At 37.6% G+C, this 20,606-nt stretch overlaps 1 protein-coding gene across 2 annotated transcripts in view; it reads left to right on the forward strand.

The window, feature by feature from the left end:
- MAP3K2 (mitogen-activated protein kinase kinase kinase 2) overlaps positions 1-20,606 on the forward strand; it is a 125,199-nt gene that overhangs the window by 48,892 nt on the left and 55,701 nt on the right. For both annotated transcript variants that reach the window (XM_064287346.1, XM_064287345.1), the window contains exons 3-6: positions 3,215-3,283; positions 6,721-6,839; positions 7,458-7,498; positions 9,097-9,196. In XM_064287346.1, the coding sequence (XP_064143416.1) occupies positions 3,277-3,283; positions 6,721-6,839; positions 7,458-7,498; positions 9,097-9,196 (267 nt within the window). In that variant the 5' untranslated portion in view covers positions 3,215-3,276. The remainder of the gene's footprint in view (positions 1-3,214; positions 3,284-6,720; positions 6,840-7,457; positions 7,499-9,096; positions 9,197-20,606) is intronic.

Below are 20,606 nucleotides of genomic sequence, written 5' to 3' on the forward strand. Positions count from 1 at the left end.
TTGCTTTTTTCCATCTTCTAGCAGCTCCCTGCATTTCTTGGCTCATAGCCTCCTTCCATCTTCAAAGCCAGCAATGGCTCCTTGAGTCTCATACTGCATCATTCTGATACTCACTGCCCTACCTCTGTCTTGCAATTATAAGGACCTCTGTGAGTATGTTGGGCCCACCCAGGTAATCCGGGATAAGCTTCTTATCTCAAATTACTCAGTTATATTTGCAAAGTTTTTTGTGGTTTTTTTGCCATGTTAAGATTCATAGAGTCCAGGAATTAAGATGTGGACATCTTTGAGGGGCCATGGTTTTTGCCTACCACAAACAGATATGAAACAGATTACAAACAAATAAAACACAACTATATTTGTACTGTCTTTTGTATTTACTTCTGTAGTTACCCTTACTGGTGCTTTTTATTTCTTTACATGGATTTGAGTTACACTCTAATGTCCTTTCATTTCAGCACAAAGTACTCCTTTTAGTATTTCTTGTAGGGCAAGTCTGGCTGTAACCAGTTCTCTCAGTGTTTATCTGGGGTGTCTTAACTTCTCTTTCAGTTTTGGAGGATAGTTGTGCTGAATACAAAATTCTTTAACAATCTTTTTCATTTCAGCACTTGGAATTTGTCATCCTGTTGCCTCTGGCCTTCTTGGGTTCTGATGAAAACTTGGTTGTTAATTTTATTGAGGGTGTCTGGTACATGATGAAAATCACTTCTTTTAACACTTTAAAGACTATTTGTCTTTTAGTAGTTTCATTATGATATGTTTAGGTGTAGATCATACTTAATCATTCTTGGAGTCCATTCAGCCTTTTAGATGTGGAGATTAAGGTTTTTCATCAAATTTGGGGAATTTTCTGCCCCTAATTTTTCAAATATTCTTTCTGCCCTGTTAACTCTTCTCTCCCTCTGGACTCCCACTTAACATATTTGCATGCTTTATGGTTTCAGTTACTACTTTTCAACTCCAGAGTTTGTATTTGTTTCTTTTTTATAATTACTATTTCTTTATTGATATTTTCTATATGATGAGACATTACCATACTTTTGTTTAGTTCTTTAGATATGATTTCCTTGAGTTTTTTTTTTTTTTTTTCCAAATGTATTTAAAATAGCTCACTTGAAGTCTTTGTCTAGTAAGTTCAACATTTGGGCTTCCCAGGGTCAGTTTCTGTTAACTGTTTTTTTTTTTTTTTTCCCTTGTGTATGGGCTATACTTCTTTCTTTGCAAGTCTCTTAATTTTTTGTTCAAAAGTGGACATTTAAAATATTTTATTGTGTCAGCTGTGGAAATCAGATTCTTCCCCCCTCCTTAAGGTTTGTGGTTGTTGTTTGTTTTTTTTTAGTGACTTTTCTGAACCAGTTTTATAAAGTCTGTATTGTTTGTCATGTGTGGCTACTGAACTCTCCGTGTTTTTTGTGTTTTGTTAGATGCTGTCAAGTTGGTTATGGCTCATAGTGACCCTGTAGGACAGAGTGGAGCTGCCCCATAGGGTTTCCAGGGAGCAGCTGGTGGATTCGAACTGCCAACATTTTGGTTAGTATCCGAGCTCTTAACCACTATGCCACCAGGGCTCCAAAAACCAAACCTGTTGTCAATGAGTCGATTCCAACTCATAGCGGCCCTGTGAGTCTCTCTGCTTAGTATTCAGCTAATGACTGGATAGAGGTTTACTTAGATGCCTGACACCAGTAAATCTTTCAGTCTTTGCTGAGTGGTTCTGTATGTGTGTTGGGGCATGCTTTCGACATTCACCCATTCATTTCCGTCTTAGCCCTCATTTTCTGCTTGTGCAAAACCTTAAGGTTAGCTAGAGGTCAGAGCTTTGGCTCTTCTCAGATCTTTCCCTAGAATGTACACAGCCTTGGGCATTTACCTGGTCTTCCAGATTCCCAGGAATCTATAGGGGCTTTTCATAGCCCCCTATAGACATCTTGGAAACCCTGGTGGCATAGTGGTTAAGTGCTATGGCTGCTAACCAAGGGCTCGGCAGTTCGAATCCGCCAGATGCTCCTTGGAAACTCTGGGGGGCAGTTCTACTCTGTCCTATAGGGTTGGTATGAGTCAGAACTGATTTGACGGCACTGGGTTTGGTTTTTTTTTGGTTTTATAGACATCTTGTTCCACAGATTCATTCTTAAAATTTTTTTACTGGTGTATTATTTACCCTAACTGTTCTCTCTTCCATCAGATAGTTGAGATGTGTGGTAATTATACCTGCTTTATTTTCAACTAGGAGTCCCCTGAGTCAAAGAAAAACAGACTTTCAAGTAGTGTCTTCCAGATACTACTTGACAGATAGGTGAAATAATGGCAGTTTGGAGGATGTGTGGCTTTGAAGGGGTTCCAGTGCCATTCTGCCCCTTCCAGTGGCTGCCTGACGGCTTGTTTTCATGATGATTGTGGGCTATTGGTTTTTAAGACTGTTTTGGAGCTGCTGAGGAGGGACAATAGGAACAAGGATGGTTATAACCTCCCAAGGCTCGCTCTTTTTACTGAGACTTGTGAATATATGTCCCCTGGATCGCAGCAAACCCATGGTTAATTCTGGAATTCTGAAAGCATTGATTCTGACAATAGTTGCTTTTATGAAAGAATTTTTAGAGGTCTTTATCTTTATTCTGCAGTTTTTATTGACATCTTCCTTATTGTCTCTTAAATATGATGTGTTTCACTCATCTTTATACCTGCCATTGCCCCAGAGGAGTTTATTAAATTATCTCTTAGGTAAGGTTCCCGAATCTCAAAAATTGTGTGATTTTTCTAAGACAGGAGGAGCCCTGGTGGCACAGTGGTTAAAGCACTCAGTTGCTAATCGAAAGGTTGGTGGTTCAAACCCACCAGCCAATCCATGGGAGAAAGATGTGACAGTCTGCTTCCGTAAAGATTTACAGCCTTGGAAACCCCATGGGGCAGTTCTACGTCATCCTATAGGGTCGCTGTGAGTCAGAATAGACTTGGTGGTAATGGGTTTGGCTTGGTTTTGGTTAGACAGTCAGGAGTCTGAAAAAGACTGAAATAAATTTAATATAAAATAAAATGATCTTTAGTTCATGCTCATCAGCTGAGTATCTGGGAAAAATAAAACACCAGCAAATATGTAAAGTAGTATATTGTATATTTCTCATTAGTGTTACTTTTACTGACTATTTTCTTTTAGTGCCTGCCTCTTCTGTTCCTTCTTATTATTAATGGATTCATCTTTTTACCCCCTAAGGCAACAAAGAATGCTGATGGGAGAACCATTTCCCTAATTTTGAAGTTGTCGAGCTAATTGCCATGATGGGTGAGTTCAAACTAAAAACATTTTTGAGCTATAATTAAAGGATAGAATGGGGCAGGAAGAACTATTATGTGTGTATGGCAACCTTCTTATAAAGACATTTTATGATGTAGTAGATTTTGTAATGTTTTGTGTTTAGTTATTTAATAGATTTTCAGATAAAGCACTTAATTAAGTGGAATGGCAGTTTATGCAGGGCATAGTAGAGAGTTTGAGAAGAAAGTGTCAAGAATAACTGTGATTTTTGTTAGAGTCTGGTAGTAAAAGAGAATACTTGATAAAGAAACCTGACTTGTAAAGACTGAATAAATGCTAAGAAATGAATCTATTGTTCACCAACAGTGTAATAATACAGATAGACTAAAGAAAATAGCAACATTATAAATAGTAAAGCAAAAACATTTATAACAGCGTAGAGCAGTAAATCATTTTAACTCTTAGGCATATCCTGTGGTATCAGTCATAATGCTGATGGATAAGGAGCATAAAGTACAGGAATGGGTTGAGTGTGTTCGGTTTACGGATCACCTTGTTTTCTTCTTTTCTTCCTGAGGCTGAGGGTTCCGATGGGAGGCAGGGATTGGTCAGGGAAACACTACGAAGAAATGGAGAAATTTAAAAAGTGTGCTGAGAGATTGGAAGCTGAGTTTTTGAACTCAGACTAATTTTGATACTCTAGCATTTCCTTGACAAAGTCTGTCTTTGTTAAAGCAGTTTTCATACCACTTGCTTAAAAAAATGTATTTTTTATTCTTACATACATGCCACATCGTAGGCTGAAAAGCTTAATATGCCTGTGTTCTTTAGTGGAAGGGCAGTACACTTTCAGCATGCCTACTCGTGGCAAATGTGTAAGCCAAAGCTTCACCTTCTTGCTTTTTAAATTCCTCTTGCCCTCTCTCTTCTGTAACTGTGGCTGTAGTGCCCCTGTGTAGTCCACATTCTTTAGTCAGCCTCACCTCCAGCTTCAGATTAGATAGTCCTTCACTGAACTCCTGTCACCTCTTCATTTTGGGAACTGTCACTTGCACTCTAAGCAATGTATTAATCTAATTGATTTCTCAAATAATACTTCGCTGTTCTAAGTAGCAAAACAAAGAACAGTCATTGCTTAGAAACATACGTGTAGGTAGTCACAGAAAAACATGGATATTTAATAGTGTGAATCACATATTTGATTTTTTTTTTTTTTAATTGTGCTTTAAGGCGTATTTGATTTTTTGATTGAGGATATTCTCCTGCAGTTGTTCTCAAGTGTACTGAGTAAGCACATAAGATGTCTAATTAGTTCAGCATTTCTGGTAAAAGGTTTTGTATGAAATTATTTCTCAAATATTTTCTCTTTTTGCACACAACTAAAAGTCCTTTCAACGTATGTCAGAACTCCAGTGCTGTTTCCGTGCACCCATTGGTCAGGCTCCAGGATCCTCTGGGCATCCTTACTGCCTGTTGGGTCACCTCATGATCCTATGACGTTTATAACCTGCCTAATCTGCCTAGTACTCTGTGACCACCACGCATGTTTCCTAGTTAAGCCATTAAAGGTTCTTTCTAGGATCGTTGGAGCAGTCCTGATAGCGTATGTTCACACTTTCCTTGATCGTATGTGGATTTGTTAGCATATGCTTTGTCAGCCTCCTCAAAGTAAGTTTCCTGCTGGGTACTTATCTACCATATGATTCTCCTTCAAGACAGAAAAAGAAGGAACTTAATGAAATTGCCCTTTGTTTTGTATGCCATCTCCCTAAGAAGTTACTCTTGCCAAATCACTGTCAGGCATAAACAGCCCTCTTTACTGTTTTTACATCTGTGATAGAAAACAGTGGTCATTTTTTTTTTTAATCAGTGAAAATACGTATGTGTAAATGTGATAAGAGATTAAGCTAAAGCCTTCCCAGGCATTTATTTTGGCATTGTGGCACTAAACACATGAAAATGCCTAAGTTCCAAGTGTTTCTAATAAAGAAAATAATTAGAACAACATAGATCCGTTTAAGTATTAGAGTTTCATTCTCCCTAGCATAGAATAAGGATTATCATTAGCAAGAAGGTCATATCAAGTAAGTGTATTCCTGTTGGGATAATTGTGAGTTTATTAAAGCTGAGGGAAGATTTATTTCTATCAATAAATGACATGGTCTGACTTGGTCCAGTGGCAAACACACATGGCGTGAGTACATTGTACCTGAGTGACTCAATTACTAGTTGGACTAAACTTAAGGTGACAACATTGTATTTTATAAAGGATACTTTGTATAGGATTATAAAGTTATCTCTAATCTTGGAGTTCATTTCTTAATAGAACCACTGGAGCCATTAATTTTTAACTTTAATGTGCAAGTAATTTCACCACAGAATAGAATATAGGTGGTGTTATTAAATTAAAACATTAGAGACGTCAGCTGTTTGTGAGTTTGAAAGACTGTTAGTATCGTTGAATTGCCAGATTATTTTTAATGATTTCCTTTATAACATAAAACATTTTTAAATTATCACTGCTCTAGAAACATAAATTAGTATTCACCAAAATGGTTACATTGTAAAATATAAGCTATGAAGTCCCTCGATTACCTTATTTACTGTTTATTATCATTAGTAGAATGCATTTACTAGTGAAAGTCAATTAAGTTCTCCCCAAAGTCTTCCAGAGAATTTATAATTTGCATTACTAGGCAGCATATACTTATAGTCTAAGAAAGAAATCTTTGATATATTTGGAAGATACTTAAAAGTTCATAGTTCGTGATGTTTTCCCTAAGGTTTGTAATTTAGTACATTTGATAACAAATTGATCTCTCTTACATTGTGACCTTATAAATTGTTATTGGCTGAGATCATTAAATAGTCTGTTATATGTTTGTAGTATTGTCAGACTTTATAGTGAAGGTTTGAGAAAGCACTTCCAAATATCAGTAGGCTGTTACTCACAAATAAAGCTCTTCTTTGTTTCTGACTTTATCAAGTAATCATGGAGGAATCTTTAAAATGAAGTCTGTACTTTGAGTATAAATACTAAATAACGATATTATTTGTAGAAGGCTGCTTGTTTTTTCCCTACTTGTTGTAATGAATATGTTAGATGACTTGGTGATGTTTTACTGAGGAGTCGTGGCAGAAAATTTGTTACAGCTGGATCTGGTTGGACCCTTATCCTAGGACATTACATCATTAGAAGAAAATCAAAATGACTTTATCTTGCCTGTAAATGTTTCATGTGTGAACCACTGGCCTGGAGCTGGAGTCTAGTGCGATTTTAATGTTATTTATCTTTAATTTTTAAATAATTAAAATTTCATTTCCTTAAAATAGTTGAAGACTATTCATCTAAAAATGTTCTAGATGTGTTTTTGCATTAAATTCCAAGGTAAAGTTTGTGTTATTGTGTGTGATGAGTATATTATTGAAATTACAATTCTGTGTGTTATTTTAAAAATACTCAGATGATCAACAAGCTTTGAACTCAATCATGCAAGATTTGGCTGTCCTTCATAAGGCCAGTCGACCAGCATTATCCTTACAGGAAACCAGAAAAACAAAGTCTTTGTCACCAAAAAAACAGGTATTTCTTTCAATAATCCTTTAATCAAATACATGTCATTGCTCTGTGTGTTATTTTCCTTTAATATCCTGATCTTGAAATGTTGTTTGAAATGTTTAGCTTTTACACTTTTGAATCAAACATATTATTGTTGCTTGTTATACTCCCATAAGAATGTGCATTTAAAAAAAGAGTAAAATTGGTATTTCATCTCTTTTTAGTGCACTTCATATAAGCAAATTATTTTTATTTCAAGTAGCCTATTCTGGAAGCCTACTATTTACAAATAAGGATGGTTTTGATTCTCATAAATGAAATGAGATTGGCGTGTCCAATATGAAAAGTAGAAATGTAGCATCCTATGCTGTCGCCTGTCACAGGGTTATCACGTATCCCCTACGCATGATGCCGTCACTGATAGATTTTGGTTCTCTTTTCTGTGGAGCCTAGACTTAGCAACATAATTCTCAACTGTTTGGCAAACACTGTTGATTGATTGGAATTGGCACTAAAAACAAAACCACCGTCTCTGTGCTCTACTTTAAATGAGTGGCTAAGAAAAAAAATCAGAAACTCTAGAAATTTTATCTGATTTCTTAATGATTTTATTCATATGACTGATTTGTCATTTCATTACAGAATGATGTTCGAGTCAAATTTGAACATAGAGGAGAAAAAAGGTAAGCAAGAAAACATTACAATATCAGTTTATTTATTTAATAAACAATATATCCTAGTTAAGTCATTAAAGGTTCTTTTTAGGTTTTAATGAAAGTTCATGGCTTACAAATTGAGAATAGAAGCTGTCCTTGGCAATGTGTAATAGGTGCTTGAGGTGATTCCAGCTCATAGAGACTCTGTGTACAACAGACCAAAACACTGCCCGGTCCTGCGCTAGCCTTATATTTAAGATAGGCCAAACATTAGAAGTGATTCATGTTTGTAGTTTGTAACATAGGAAATAAGTAAGATGAGGTTACTATATAATGCAGCCTTTCAGTATTACCACTTCCTTTTAATTTTACTCAATAGAAATTGAATGTATTTCTCTTTATCATTATTACATCATCCCTCCAGATGCTATACAGAATTTATGTATGTGGTCTCAGTGTTTAAAATTTTGATTATGCCTAAGAGACCTAAAGGATATGACGTGTATTAAATTAGTAATGTTGAGGAAGAGTGAGTTGGAATGGTGGTTATAAGTTACTTAGCAGGAATGTAAACCTAGCCTTCCACTTGGTATCTCTATCTCAAAGTGACAGTGGTGGTGGTTGACAACAAAATTGCTAAGAAGACCTAAAAGGAGTTAGAGACGATGGATTTCGTTTCTGCTGTTTGTTTCTCTTATTAAATTAATTTAATAAAAAACTATCAGTTTTAAGGACTTTAAAAAGACAAATCATATAAATTGAAGATTAAAAAAAAAATTACACAGAGATGCTAAAAAATAGAATCTACCCCAAACCCAGTGCTGTCAAGTCGATTCCGACTCATAGCGACCCTATAGGGCAGCTATACTATATAACTGTTCTCCAGTCTGTTTTTTTTTATGGATGTTTTCCCAATTTTTTTTTTTTATTCATTCAGCACTGTTTACTGAGTACTTCCTGTGTGTCAGGCACTGTGCTGGCCCTGAAGAGATAATGTGAGAAAACAGACATGGTCCCTCCACTTGTGGAGTTTACAGTCTGGTAGTCCCCAAGCTTAGGTGCATACTCTCTAGGGTCCATGCGGGCCAATCTTTTGGGGTACAGGAAGAAAACACTAGAATTTTAATTTGTTTTTAAAATCTGATTACTTAAATTTTTTATTTTGGGAGCATGCTTACATGATATATGTGCTCAAAAATGTTGAGTTGATAAGGGGGCAAGATCAAAATTTGAATCTCCAAAGAATAACTTTACTCCTTTTAACAGTTTCATTGAATCCCATTGTGTGGATGTGCCACAGTTAATGTAATTTCTTTCCTCAATGTACATTTTACATTGCCCTTTAATATTCATATAACAGTTTCAGCACTAATTAAAAATTGCAGAAAATTTTGAGAATTTTTTTCCTGTTTTTACCAAGATGGAACAAACTTCAGAGTTATTAAACTTTATGTTGAGAATCTGGGAACTTGATCAAAAATAAGTTGTGGTGGTATTCAAATAAAGTGAATGCTTATGCTATTTTTACTTAATTTTGTACCTCTTTAGCCAATAGGTAACTGTTGCAAGTATGTTATTAGACTGTGCCTAAGAAAATAAAATATTTTAAAATTCTGCCTGTATAGAATTCTTCAGTTCTCCAGGCCAGTTAAACTGGAAGATCTGAGGTCTAAAGCTAAAGTCGCCTTTGGACAGTCTATGGATCTACATTATACCAACAATGAGGTAAACAAGTACATTTTAGCTTTTCATAGTTCTTTTAGAAAGTAGTGTGTGCATTTAAGAGATTGTTTTATGACTGTTGTGCTTTTGCGGGGGATTGTCAAGGATATGGTACGTTAGAAGAACAAAGCGTCATGAGTAAATTTGTAAATTTTGACTGATTGATGTGGAATTTTCCATTGTGGAAAATATTAGAAGTTGCTACTGTGCAAATAACTGAATGAAGAACTATTATAGGAGGAAATAACTGTATTACAGGGAACTTTGCTACTTATTCCTATTTTATTTTTATTCTGTGTCCCCAAAATCTTTCAGAGAATTTATAATTTGCATTGCTAGGAAGCACATTCTTAGAGTCTCAGAAAGAAATCTTTGATATATTTGCCGATGGGCTGTCTTTCCCTCTTGTACTCTACATTTGGCCAAGAGACAGTAGAGCTTTGTAGTCAGACTTAGTTAAAACTTAAAAAGATTATTTTAGTGTTGGTTAGGACATGATTAGATTATTATGTTCAGGTTTCTAATGCAGAAAAATCTTGGCTTGGGAATCATCAAATGTGATGTTAAGGGCTTGCTTTGACACTAATGAGAGCTCTGTGTTATGGGAAAACCTGTTTTTTGTTTGTTTTTTTACCTTCTGTAGAATCAGGGTTAAATGAGATGTTTTCTGAGGTTTCTTCCAGTTCCTGAGATCTTAAATTTTACAGGGACAATTTAATTAGTCCATTAGTTAGTTTATTTTTGGAAGATATTCATTGAACATCCAACAAACATTATTTACACGCAAACACCGTATACTAGGCTTAATGCTGTGACTTATGAGTTGTAGTCTCTCGTGGAGTTTATAGACTTGTGGTTGAAGCAGACAGTGAATAAATGAGCTGTTTAATATATGAAGTTATTTGAAGGAAGTGCATGATGTATTGTGAAAGAATAAAGGCCCAGGGCAGTAGGTGTCCTACTACAAGCCAAAAGGTTGGCGTTTCAAACTCTACCTCCTCCCCCTCCCCGGCCAAAGGCGCCTTGGAAGACAGGCCTGGTGATCTGCTTCTGAAAAGTCACAGCCTTGAAAACCCTGTGGAGCAATTCTACTCTGTACACATGGGATCGCCATGAGTCAGAATCGACTCATTGGCAACGAACAACAACAACAAAGAAGAGCTGACTGGGGCGGTGCTATTTATACTGAGACATGACGTATGAGAAGCCAACCATGCAAAGAATTTCAGAGGAAGGGCATCCCTGGTGGTGAAAACAGCGTGTGCAAAGATTCCAAGATGGAAAAGACTTATGTGTTTCAGGAATAGAAAAAGTACCAGTGAGAATGGAGTGACAGAGGAGATCTTAGTAAAGATCAATCTGAAATGACATGTGAAAGAGCTTTGCAAGTATTAAAGCATGTGCAAATATAAATATTTGAAAATATTAGATTTTAAAACTAATACAGCTTGTCTAAAGAAACTCCACTTACAGCTCAGAGCTAGAAATATTTTCTTGGTAAAAAATCAGAATTCTAAACAATTAATATCCCTGAACAAAGTGATGGGAACTATATTATAGTAATACAGTAACATTTTATTTTTCAGCCATTTTGGGGGTTTTCGGTTAGCTGTGAACACTGTTGTTGGCCAGTCCATTTCTTAGCACTTACTGTCTCTGTCCATGCTGACCTGACTTCCAACTGACAGCACCTGAGATTCTTAGAGCATTCTTGCCTCCAGAGCTATGGCCACTAGGTCTGTTGTCTAGGCTGAAGTGCATTGGTGGGGATGGGCCTCAGGATGAGGGAGTAGGAGATGGATGGGCTCCACTTGCCCATAGTTGTAACTTGCTGGATAAGACACCTTTTATGGGCTTCCTTCCCTTCCCTGTCTTCTCCCATTCCCCTATCAGAGTTTCCTGGAATCTGTTTCCATATAAATGACTTGAACTTACAGTATGATTCTGGGGGAACCTAGACATATCTTTTTTTGTCTCAAATTGTATCATGAAAAACTTTGAAATGCCAAGATACGTTAAATCTACAACATTGTCTTGATCTTCTATCCTACTACGTCTATCAAGATTTGACATGATTTGTTCATATTGTACCTATGCCGGCTCCCACAATTGCTCTCTTTTCTGAGTTCTCTCCGTTTATTTATATAGTTTTTTCCTAGGGATTTCTTGAGAATTGACATTAAGCTGACTAATCTGTAGTTTCAGGAACCTACTCCCATTTTCTGAAAAGTGGGAAAATTTCCCGTTTCAGTTTCTTTTTATCATGTTTTCTGAAGGAATGCTGGGAGTGGTTCTACCATTATATCCAGGTGGCCCTTTGGCAAAATGTGGTAGAGGTGGCATTAGAGTAAGATTACATTCGAGATTTTGTGCATTAACCATGTCCTGATGCAAATTCTGACAAACCATCGCAAACCAAATATGTGCTCTTGGATAAATGGGTGCTAGGAAATAATGTGACAGGGTGTTAGTTTTGGGGACTTGTGGACAAGTGAAAATCTCATTTATACTGCATATTATTTCAGTTCTATGAAGATTTTGTTTTTGCCCAAGCCTGTTGCCCGTTGCTGTCGAGTCGATTCTGACTCATCGTGACCCTGTAGGACAGAGTAGAACTGCCCCATAGGGTTTCCAGGAAATGCCTGGTGGATTCGAACTGCCAGCTTTTTGGTTAGCAGCTATAGCACTTAACCACTACGCCACCAGGGTTTCCATTTTGTTTTTAGCGTAATATAAATTCTCCTGTTCAGAATGAACCATTATTCCATAAACCTCTGAGTTGTGAGAATCAAAACAATAGGGACATTTAAGTTGTGCTTGCCTAGATTTGTTACCTTGGCTTCTCTTTAGTAAGGTACCCTGTGTGTGCACGCGGGTGTGAGTATTCATGCAAGGAGGGGGGTTGGATGTGTAGGCCAAAGAAGTGGATTTTCTAAGATCTTTCCTATCGTAGATGGGTAGAAGAGGAAAATTTTTTTTCATTTCTAGAATCTAATTTATTAACTGTAATTTGTAACTGTTCTTTTCTTTTTTTAATAATTTTTATTGTGCTTTAAGTGAAAGTTTACAAATCAAGCTAGTCTCTCACACAAAAAGCCATATACACCTTGCTACATATTCCCAAATACTCCCCCCGTAATGAGACAGCCTGCTGTCTCCCTCCACTCTCTCTTTTCGTGTCCTTTTTGCCAGCTTCTAACCCCCTCTACCCTCTCATCTCCCCTCCAGGCAGGAGATGCCAACATAGTCTCCAGTGTCCACCTGATCCAAGAAGCTTACTCCTCACTAGCATCCCTCTCCAACCCCTTGTCCAGTCCAATCCCTGTCTGAAGAGTTGGCTTCGGGAATGGTTCCTGTCCTGGGCCAACAGAAGGTCTGGGGGCCATGACCACCGGGGCCCTTGCAGCCTCAGTCAGACCATAAAGTCTGGTCTTACGAGAATTTGGGGTCTGCATCCCACTGCTCTCCTGCTCCCTCAGGGGTTCTCTGTTGTGTTCCCTGTCAGGGCAGTCATCGGTTGTAGCTGGGCACCATCTAGTTCTTCTGGTCTCAGGATGATGTAGGTCTCTGGTTCATGTGGCTCTTTCTGTCTCTTGGGCTCATAATTACCTTGTGTCCTTGGTGTTCTTCATTCTCCTTTGATCCAGGTGGGTTGAGACCAATTGATGCATCTTAGATGGCTGCTTGGTAGCGTTTAAGACCCCAGACGCCACTCTTCAAAGTGGGATGCAAAATGTTTTCTTAATAGATTTTATTATGCCAATTGACTTAGATGTCCCCTGAAACTGTGGTCCCCAGACCCCTGCCCTTGCTACGCTGGCCTTCGAAGCATTCAGTTTATTCAGGAAACTTCTGTGCTTTTGGTTTAGTCCAGTTGTGCTGACCTCCCCTGTATTGTGTGCTGTCTTTCACTTCACCTAAAGTAGTTCTTATCTACAATCTAATTAATGAATACCATTCTCCCACCCTTCCTCCTTCCTCCCTTTCGTAACCACAAAAGAATGTTTTCGTCTCTGTTTAAACTATTTCTCAAGTTCTTATAATAGTGGTCTTATACAATATTTGAGCTTTTGCAACTGATTTCACTCAGCATAATGCCTTCCAGGTTCCTCCATGTTATGAAATGTTTCACAGATTCATCACTGTTCTTCATCGATGCATAGTATTCCATTGTGTGCATATACCATAGTTTATTTATCCATTCATCCATTGATGGGCACCTTGGTTGCTTCCATCTTTTTGCTATTGTAAACAGTGCTGCAATGAACATGGGTGTGCATATATCTGTTCGTGTAAAGACTCTCATTTCTCTAGGATATATTCCAAGGAGTGGGATTGCTGGATCGTATGCTAGTTCTATTTCTAGCTTTTTAAGGAAGTGCCAAATCAATTTCCAAAGTGGTTGTACCATTTGACATTCCCACCAGCAGTGTATAAGTGTTCCAATCTCTCCACAGCCTCTCCAACATTTATTATTTTGGATTAATGCCAGTCTCGTTGGAGTGAGATGAAATCTCATTGTAGTTCTGATCTGCATTTCTCTAATGGCTAATGATCGTGAACATTTCCTCATTTATCTGTTAGCTACCTGAACGTCTTCTTGAGTGAAGTGTCTATTCATATCTTTTGTGCATTTTTTAATTGGGTTATTTGTCTTTTTGCAGTTGAGTTTTTGCAGTATTATGTAGATTTTAGAGATCAGGCACTGATCAGAAACGTCATAGCTAAAAACTTTTTCCCAGTCTGTAGGTAGTCTTTTTACTCTTTTGGTGAAGTCCTTGGATGAGCTTAAGTGTTTGGTTTTTAGGAGCTCCCAGTTAACTAGTTTTTCTTCTGCGTTCTTTATAATGTTTTGTATACTGTTCATGCCATGTATTAGGGCTCCTAACATTGTCCCTAATTTTTTTTCCATGATCTTTATCGTTTTAGATTTTATATTTAGGTCTTTGATCCATTTTGAGTTAGTATATATGCATGGAGTGAGGTTTGGGTCTTGTTTCATTTTTTTGCCGATGGATATCCAGTTATGCCAGCACCATTTGTTAAAAAGACTGTCTTTTCCCCATTTAAGTGTTTTGGGGCCTTTGTCAAATATCAACTGCTCATATGTGGATGGATTTATGTCTGGATTCTGAATTCTGTTCTGTTGGTCCATGTTTCTGTTGTTGTACCAGTACCAGGCTGTTTTGACTACTGTGGCGGTATAATAGGTTCTAAAATCAGGTAAAGTAAGGCCTCCCACTTTGTTTTTCTTTTTCAATAATGCCTTGTTTATCCGGGGCCTCTTTCCCTTCCATGTGAAGTTGGCGATTTGTTTCTCCATCTCATTAGCGAATGTCTTTGGGATTTGGATCAGAATTGCGTTAAATGTATAGATCGCTTTTGGTAGAACAGACGTTTTTATAATGTTAAGTCTTCCTATCCACGAGCAAGGTATGTTCTCCCACTTATGTAAGTCTCTTTTGGTTTCCTGCAGAAGTGTACTGTAGTTTTCTTTGTATAAGTCTTTTACATCTCTGGTAGATTTATTCCTAAGTATTTTATCTTCTTGGGGGCTACTGTAAATGGCATTGATTTGGCGATTTCCTCTTCGTTGTTCTTTTTGTTGGTGTAGAGGAATCCAACTGATTTTTGTATGTTTATCTTGTATCCCGACACACTGCTGAACTCTTCTATTAGTTTCAGTAGTTTTCTGGAGGATTCCTTAGGGTTTACTGTGTATATAGGATCATGTCAACTGCAAATAGAGATACTTTGACTTCTTCCTTGCCAATCTGGATGCCCTTTATTTCTTTAAGTGGCCTAATTGCTCTGGCCAGGACTTCCAGCACAATGTTGAATAAGAGTGGTGATAAAGGGCATCCTTGTCTGGTTCCCAATCTCAATGGGAATGTGTTCAGGCTCTCTCCCTTTAGGGTGATGTTGGCTTTTGGCTTTGTATAAATGCCCTTTTTTATGTTGAGAAATTTTCCTTCTATTCCTATTTTGCTGAGAGTTTTTATCATGAATGAGTGTTGACCTTTGTCAAATGCCTTTTCTGCATCAATTGATAAAATCATGTGATTCTTGTCTTTTGTTTTATTTATGTGATGGATTACATTAATTGTTTTTCTAATGTTGAACCATCCCTGCATACCTGGGATGAATCCCACTTGGTCATGGTGAATTACTTTTTTTGATATGTTGTTGAATTCTATTGGCTAGAATTTTGTTAAGGATTTTTGCATCTACGTTCATGAGGGATATAGATCTATAATTTTCTTTTCTTGTGGTGTCTTTACCTGGTTTTGGTATCAGGGATATGGTGGCTTCATAGAATGAGTTTGGTAGTATTCCATCCTCCTCTGTGCTCTGAAATACCTTTAGTAGTAGTGGTGTTAACTCTTCTCTGAAAGTTTGGTAGAACTCTGCAGTGAAGCTGTGTGGGCCAGGGCTTTTTTTTGTTGGGAGTTTTTTGATTACCTTTTCAATCTCTTCTTTTGTTATGGGTCTATTTAGTTCTACCTCTGTTTGTGTTAGTTTAGGTAGGTAGTGTGTTTCTAGGAATTCATCCATTTCCTCTAGGTTTTCAAATTTGTTTGAGTATAGTTTTTCATAGTAATCTGATACGATTCTTTTAATTTCAGTTGAGTCTGTTGTAATATCACCCATCTCATTTCTTATTCGGGTTATTTGCTTCCTCTCCTGTTTTTCTTTTGTCAGTTTGGCCAATGGTTTTATCAATTTTGTTGAGTTTTTCAAAAAACCAGCTTTTGGTGGTGTTAATTCTTTCAGTTGTTTTTCTGTTTTCTATTTCATTTAGTTCAGCCCTAATTTTTATTATTTGTTTTCTTCTGGTGCCTGTGAGTTTCTTTCGTCGCTCTCTTTCTATTTGTTCAAGTTGTAGGGATAATTCTTTGATTTTGGCCCTTTCTTGTTTTTGGATGTGTGGATTTATTGATATAAATTGGCCTCTGAGCACTGCTTTTGCTGTGTCCCGAAGGTTCTGATAGGAAGCGTTTTCATTCTCATTGGACTGTCTGAATTTCTTTATTCCATCCTTAATGTCTTCTATAATCTAGTCTTTTTTGAGCAGGGTATTGTTCAGTTTCCAAGGGTTCGATTTCTTTTCCCTGCTTTTCCTGTTATTGATTTCCACTTTTATGGCCTTATGGTCAGAGAACATGCTTTGTAATATTTCAATGTTTTGGATTCTGCTAAGGCTTGCTTTATGACCTAATATGTGGTCTACTCTAGAGAATGTTCCATGTGCACTAGAAAAAAAAAGTATAGTTGGATGCTGTTGGGTGGAGTGTTCTGTATATGTCTACAAGGTCAAGTTGGTTGATTGTGGCATTTAGATCTTCCGTGTCTTTATTGAGCTTCTTTCTGGATGTCCTGTCCTTCACCAAAAGTGGTGTGTTGAAGTCTCCTACTATTATTGTGGAGCTGTCTATCTCACCTTTCAGTGCTGATAGAGTTTGTTTTAGGTATCTTGCAGCCCTGTCATTGGGTGCATAAATATTTAATATGGTTGTATCTTCTTGGTGCATTGTCCCTTTAATCATTATATAGTGTCCTTCCTTATCCTTTCTGATGGCTTTAACTTTAAAGTCTGTTTTGTCAGATATGAATATTGCCACTCCTGTTCTTTTTTGATTGGTGTTTGCTTGATATATTTTTTTCCATCCTTTGAGTTTTAGTTTCTTTGTGTCTCTAAGTCTAAGGTGTGTCTCTTGTAGGCAGCATATAGACGGATCTTGTTTTTTAATCCATTCTGCCACTGTCTGTCTCTTTATTGGTGCATTTAGTCCATTTACATTCAGGGTAATTATGGATAGGTATGAATTTAGTGCTATCATTTTGATGTCTTTTCTTGTGTATTGTCAGCTTCCTTTTCCCACTTGATTTTATTGCTGAGTATATTTTCTTTATATATTGTCCATTCCTCATATTTGTTGTTGTTGATTTTGTTTCTGCTGAGTCTTTATTTTTCCCTTGTATTTTATTTTGATGAGTAGGATGGTTTGTCTCCTTTGTGGTTACCTTATTAATTACCTCTGTTTTTCTAAATTTATAACTAACTTTTATTTCTTTGTATCGCCCTATCTTCCTCTCCATATGGAAGGTGTTTGATTACATTACTTAGTCCCTCTTTATTATTTTAATGTTGTCTTCTCTTATATAATAACAACGCTGTTACCCTGTGTTGGGCTTTTTTTTTTTTAAATCATTCTTTGTTTCTTTTCTTTTTGGGGGGGGGGATTTTTCTGTCTGGGTTGACTTCTGGTTGCTCTGCCCAGTGTTCTAGTCCTGGGTCGATACCTGATATTACTGATTTTCTAACCAAAGAACTCCCTTTAGTATTTCTTGTAGTTTTGGTTAGGTTTTTACTAATTCCCTCAACTTGTGTTTATCTGGAAATGTCTTAATTTCACCTTCATATTTAAGAGACAGTTTTGATGGATATATGATTCTTGGCAGGCAATTTTCTTCTTTCAATTTTTAAAATATGTCATCCCATTGCCTTCTTGCCTTCATGGTTTCTGCCGAGTAGTCCGAGCTTATTCTTATTGGCTCTCCCTTTAGGTGACTTTTCTTTTATCCCTTGCTTCTCTTATAATTGTCTCTTTGTCTTTGGTTTTGGCATGCTTGATTATAATATGTCTTGGTGACTTTCTTTTAACATCTACCTTATGTGGAGTTCGATGAGCATCTTGGACAGATATCTTCTCATCTTTCACAATATCAGGGAAGTTTTCTGCCAACAAATCCTTAACAATTTTCTCTGTATTTTCTGTTACCCCTCCCTGTTCTGGTACTCCAATCACTCGTAGGTTATTTCTCTTGATAGAGTCCCACTTGATTCTTAAATTTTCTTCATTTTTAAAAATTCTTTTATCTGATTTTTCTTCAAATATATTAGTGCCAAGTGATTTATCTTCGAGTTCAGAAATTCTAGCTTCTACTTGCTCAGTTCTGCTCCTCTGACTTCCTATCATCTAATTCTGTAATTTTATTGTTAATCTTCTGAATTTCTGATTGCTGTCTGTCTGTGGATTTTTACAGCTCATTAAACTTTTCATTATGTTCCTGAATAACCTTTCTGAGTTCTTAGTTGCTTTATCTTCGTGTTCCTTGGCTTGTTCTGCGTATTGCCTCATTCCCTTCCTGATGTCTTGAAGGGTTCTGTATATTTAACTTTCGTATTCTGCATCTGGTAATTCCAGGAATGCACTTTCATCTAAAAGATCCCTGGATTCTTTGTTTTGAGAGCCTGTTGAGGTGATCATGGCCTGTTTCTTTCTTTACGTGGCTTGATATTGACTGTTGTCTCCGAGGCATGTATAAGTTACTGTATTAGTTTTTGCTTGCTTACTATGTCATAGCTGCTTGCTTTGTTTTGTTTTGGTATACCCCTATGGGTTGCTTGAGTGAGCTAGCTTGATTATTTTTGCCTTTGGAGCTCTCGTGTCCTGTCCCCAGCTGGCTAGAGCTGTTATCGGGTATATCAGTATAGGAGTCCATTCAGTTTTCATGTATGAATTCAGCTCAGGTTTCCGGATAGGTGATCATCAAGTGTGTGGTACAGGCTCTGTCCTACAGTCTTAAAGGGGCAGGGGTGATTGGCCTATATACCCGTATCTGATTGCATCGGGGGTCTCGCTCTGAACCAAGTAGGGGCCTGAGAACTGACCCCCATGTGTCTCTGAGGAAAACGCGTCTCTGTTCCCTAAAGCGTGCTGGTGGGTGGGCTCTCTAGAGGGACCATGGGCACCCAAAGTTTTTGTTGTAAGGACTGGGAGGTACCAGTTATCCCTGGGCCCCTGTCGCGGGTGGCTGGGCGACCCAAGTGGAGCCACTAGTCCTTATGTCCCTGTTGTGGGTAGGTGAGGACCTTGTTTAATAGGCAAAGCAATGTCAAATGACAAACACCCACCTCTTCACCGCCCCGCTGAAATGGTTGTAGTTTGCCAACAAGGGCCTATTTTCCCGAAATAGGCCCACACAGGTCTGTGCAGAAGGGAAGGGTGCTCAAGGTCCACGGACCGTTTATGCCTGGGCAGGAGCCGCTTCTGTCCTGAGCTTCCCCAGTTAATGGAGCTAGCAAATTATCTTTTCCCTTCAGTTGCAAATTTTTTCCTTCCCCAAGGCCAGGAGGACGGCTCCAGCTGCTCCCCAGGGTCTGTCTCAGGCCTAGGGAGGAAAATCTTTTTATGGGCTATTTTCATTCTTCACAATCAGGAAGGTAATTCACTTATTTCAAATTTAGGTTCTATTTAATGGGTTCTTGGACTCAATTTTTAAGTTTCCTTTCCAGAAAGGATTTATATTAACATAAAACTGACTCATCAAAAATAAGCCAGTGGGAAATAGATTTCATGAATGAAAGCTGAAGTGAGTTCACCAGGCAGGTGAAAAAAACATTCTGTGATTTATTTAGTATGATTTAGGTAAGCTGGGACTTGTTCTTGACGCTTAGTCCTTTTTTTTTTTTTTAATATTGGTGGTTGTCCGTGATCTCAGAGCTTGCGAGGGGTCACATAAGATCCATAGACAGTAGTCCAAGCCCTGTACCAGGTCCTCCTCTGGAGTGCCCGAATTTCACATCGGCAAACTGAAGAAGAGCAGAATCGTTTCCACGAGCACTTTGTTACTGTGCATGAAACTAGTGCTCATTTCCCTAAGAGCAACTGTACTTTGAAGAAGTAAACAATCCTGTTTTAAGTGAACTTATACTAAAAGTATGGAAATCCTGGTGGTGTAGTGGTTAAGTGCTACGGCTGCTAACCAAAAGGTTGGCGGTTTGAATCCATCACGCACTCTTTGGAAACTCAATGGGGCTGTTCTACTCTGTCCCATAGGGTTGCTGTGAGTCAGTTTCGACTCGATGGCAACAAGTTTTTTTTTTTTTTTTTGGTATAGTGAAAGTAAGCATTCAGATTTTGCCTTACAGTGAAAAACTGGCAGAATAATCTTCACCATTTCCAGTGCTCATAACATAAAAAAAAAAAAATATCGAGGATAAGAGCAAGGTATACCAGTATGGTTTATAATTGGTAGGAAAATGAAGGAATTTTATTAGAGTCTTAGGTTAATACTAAGTTGACATAAGGTATTTTGATTTTCTTAAGTAAATCACAGTTTTTCTGATAGTACTCTCTGGTGTCTGATCCATGAGATGACTAATGAAAGCAGATTTCTACGTTCAGGGTTGCTATAGGATGGCCAACCCATTTAGCTTGTTTGTTTTAGAGTGTATTGTTCAAGTCACCAGGGTCAGAGATAAGAACCCCAGGTGGGCTGTAGACTGCAGATATGTTACTGGTGGCATCCTCCATGGTAGCTGTCACGGATTTCCATGACATTGACATGTTGATATGCACACCAGCTTAGGGTGCAAACTGTGGTTATTATTGGATAAAGAACTAAA

Source organism: Loxodonta africana, chromosome 6 (genome assembly GCF_030014295.1).
Source record: "Loxodonta africana isolate mLoxAfr1 chromosome 6, mLoxAfr1.hap2, whole genome shotgun sequence".
Classification (NCBI taxonomy): Eukaryota; Metazoa; Chordata; class Mammalia; order Proboscidea; family Elephantidae; genus Loxodonta; species Loxodonta africana.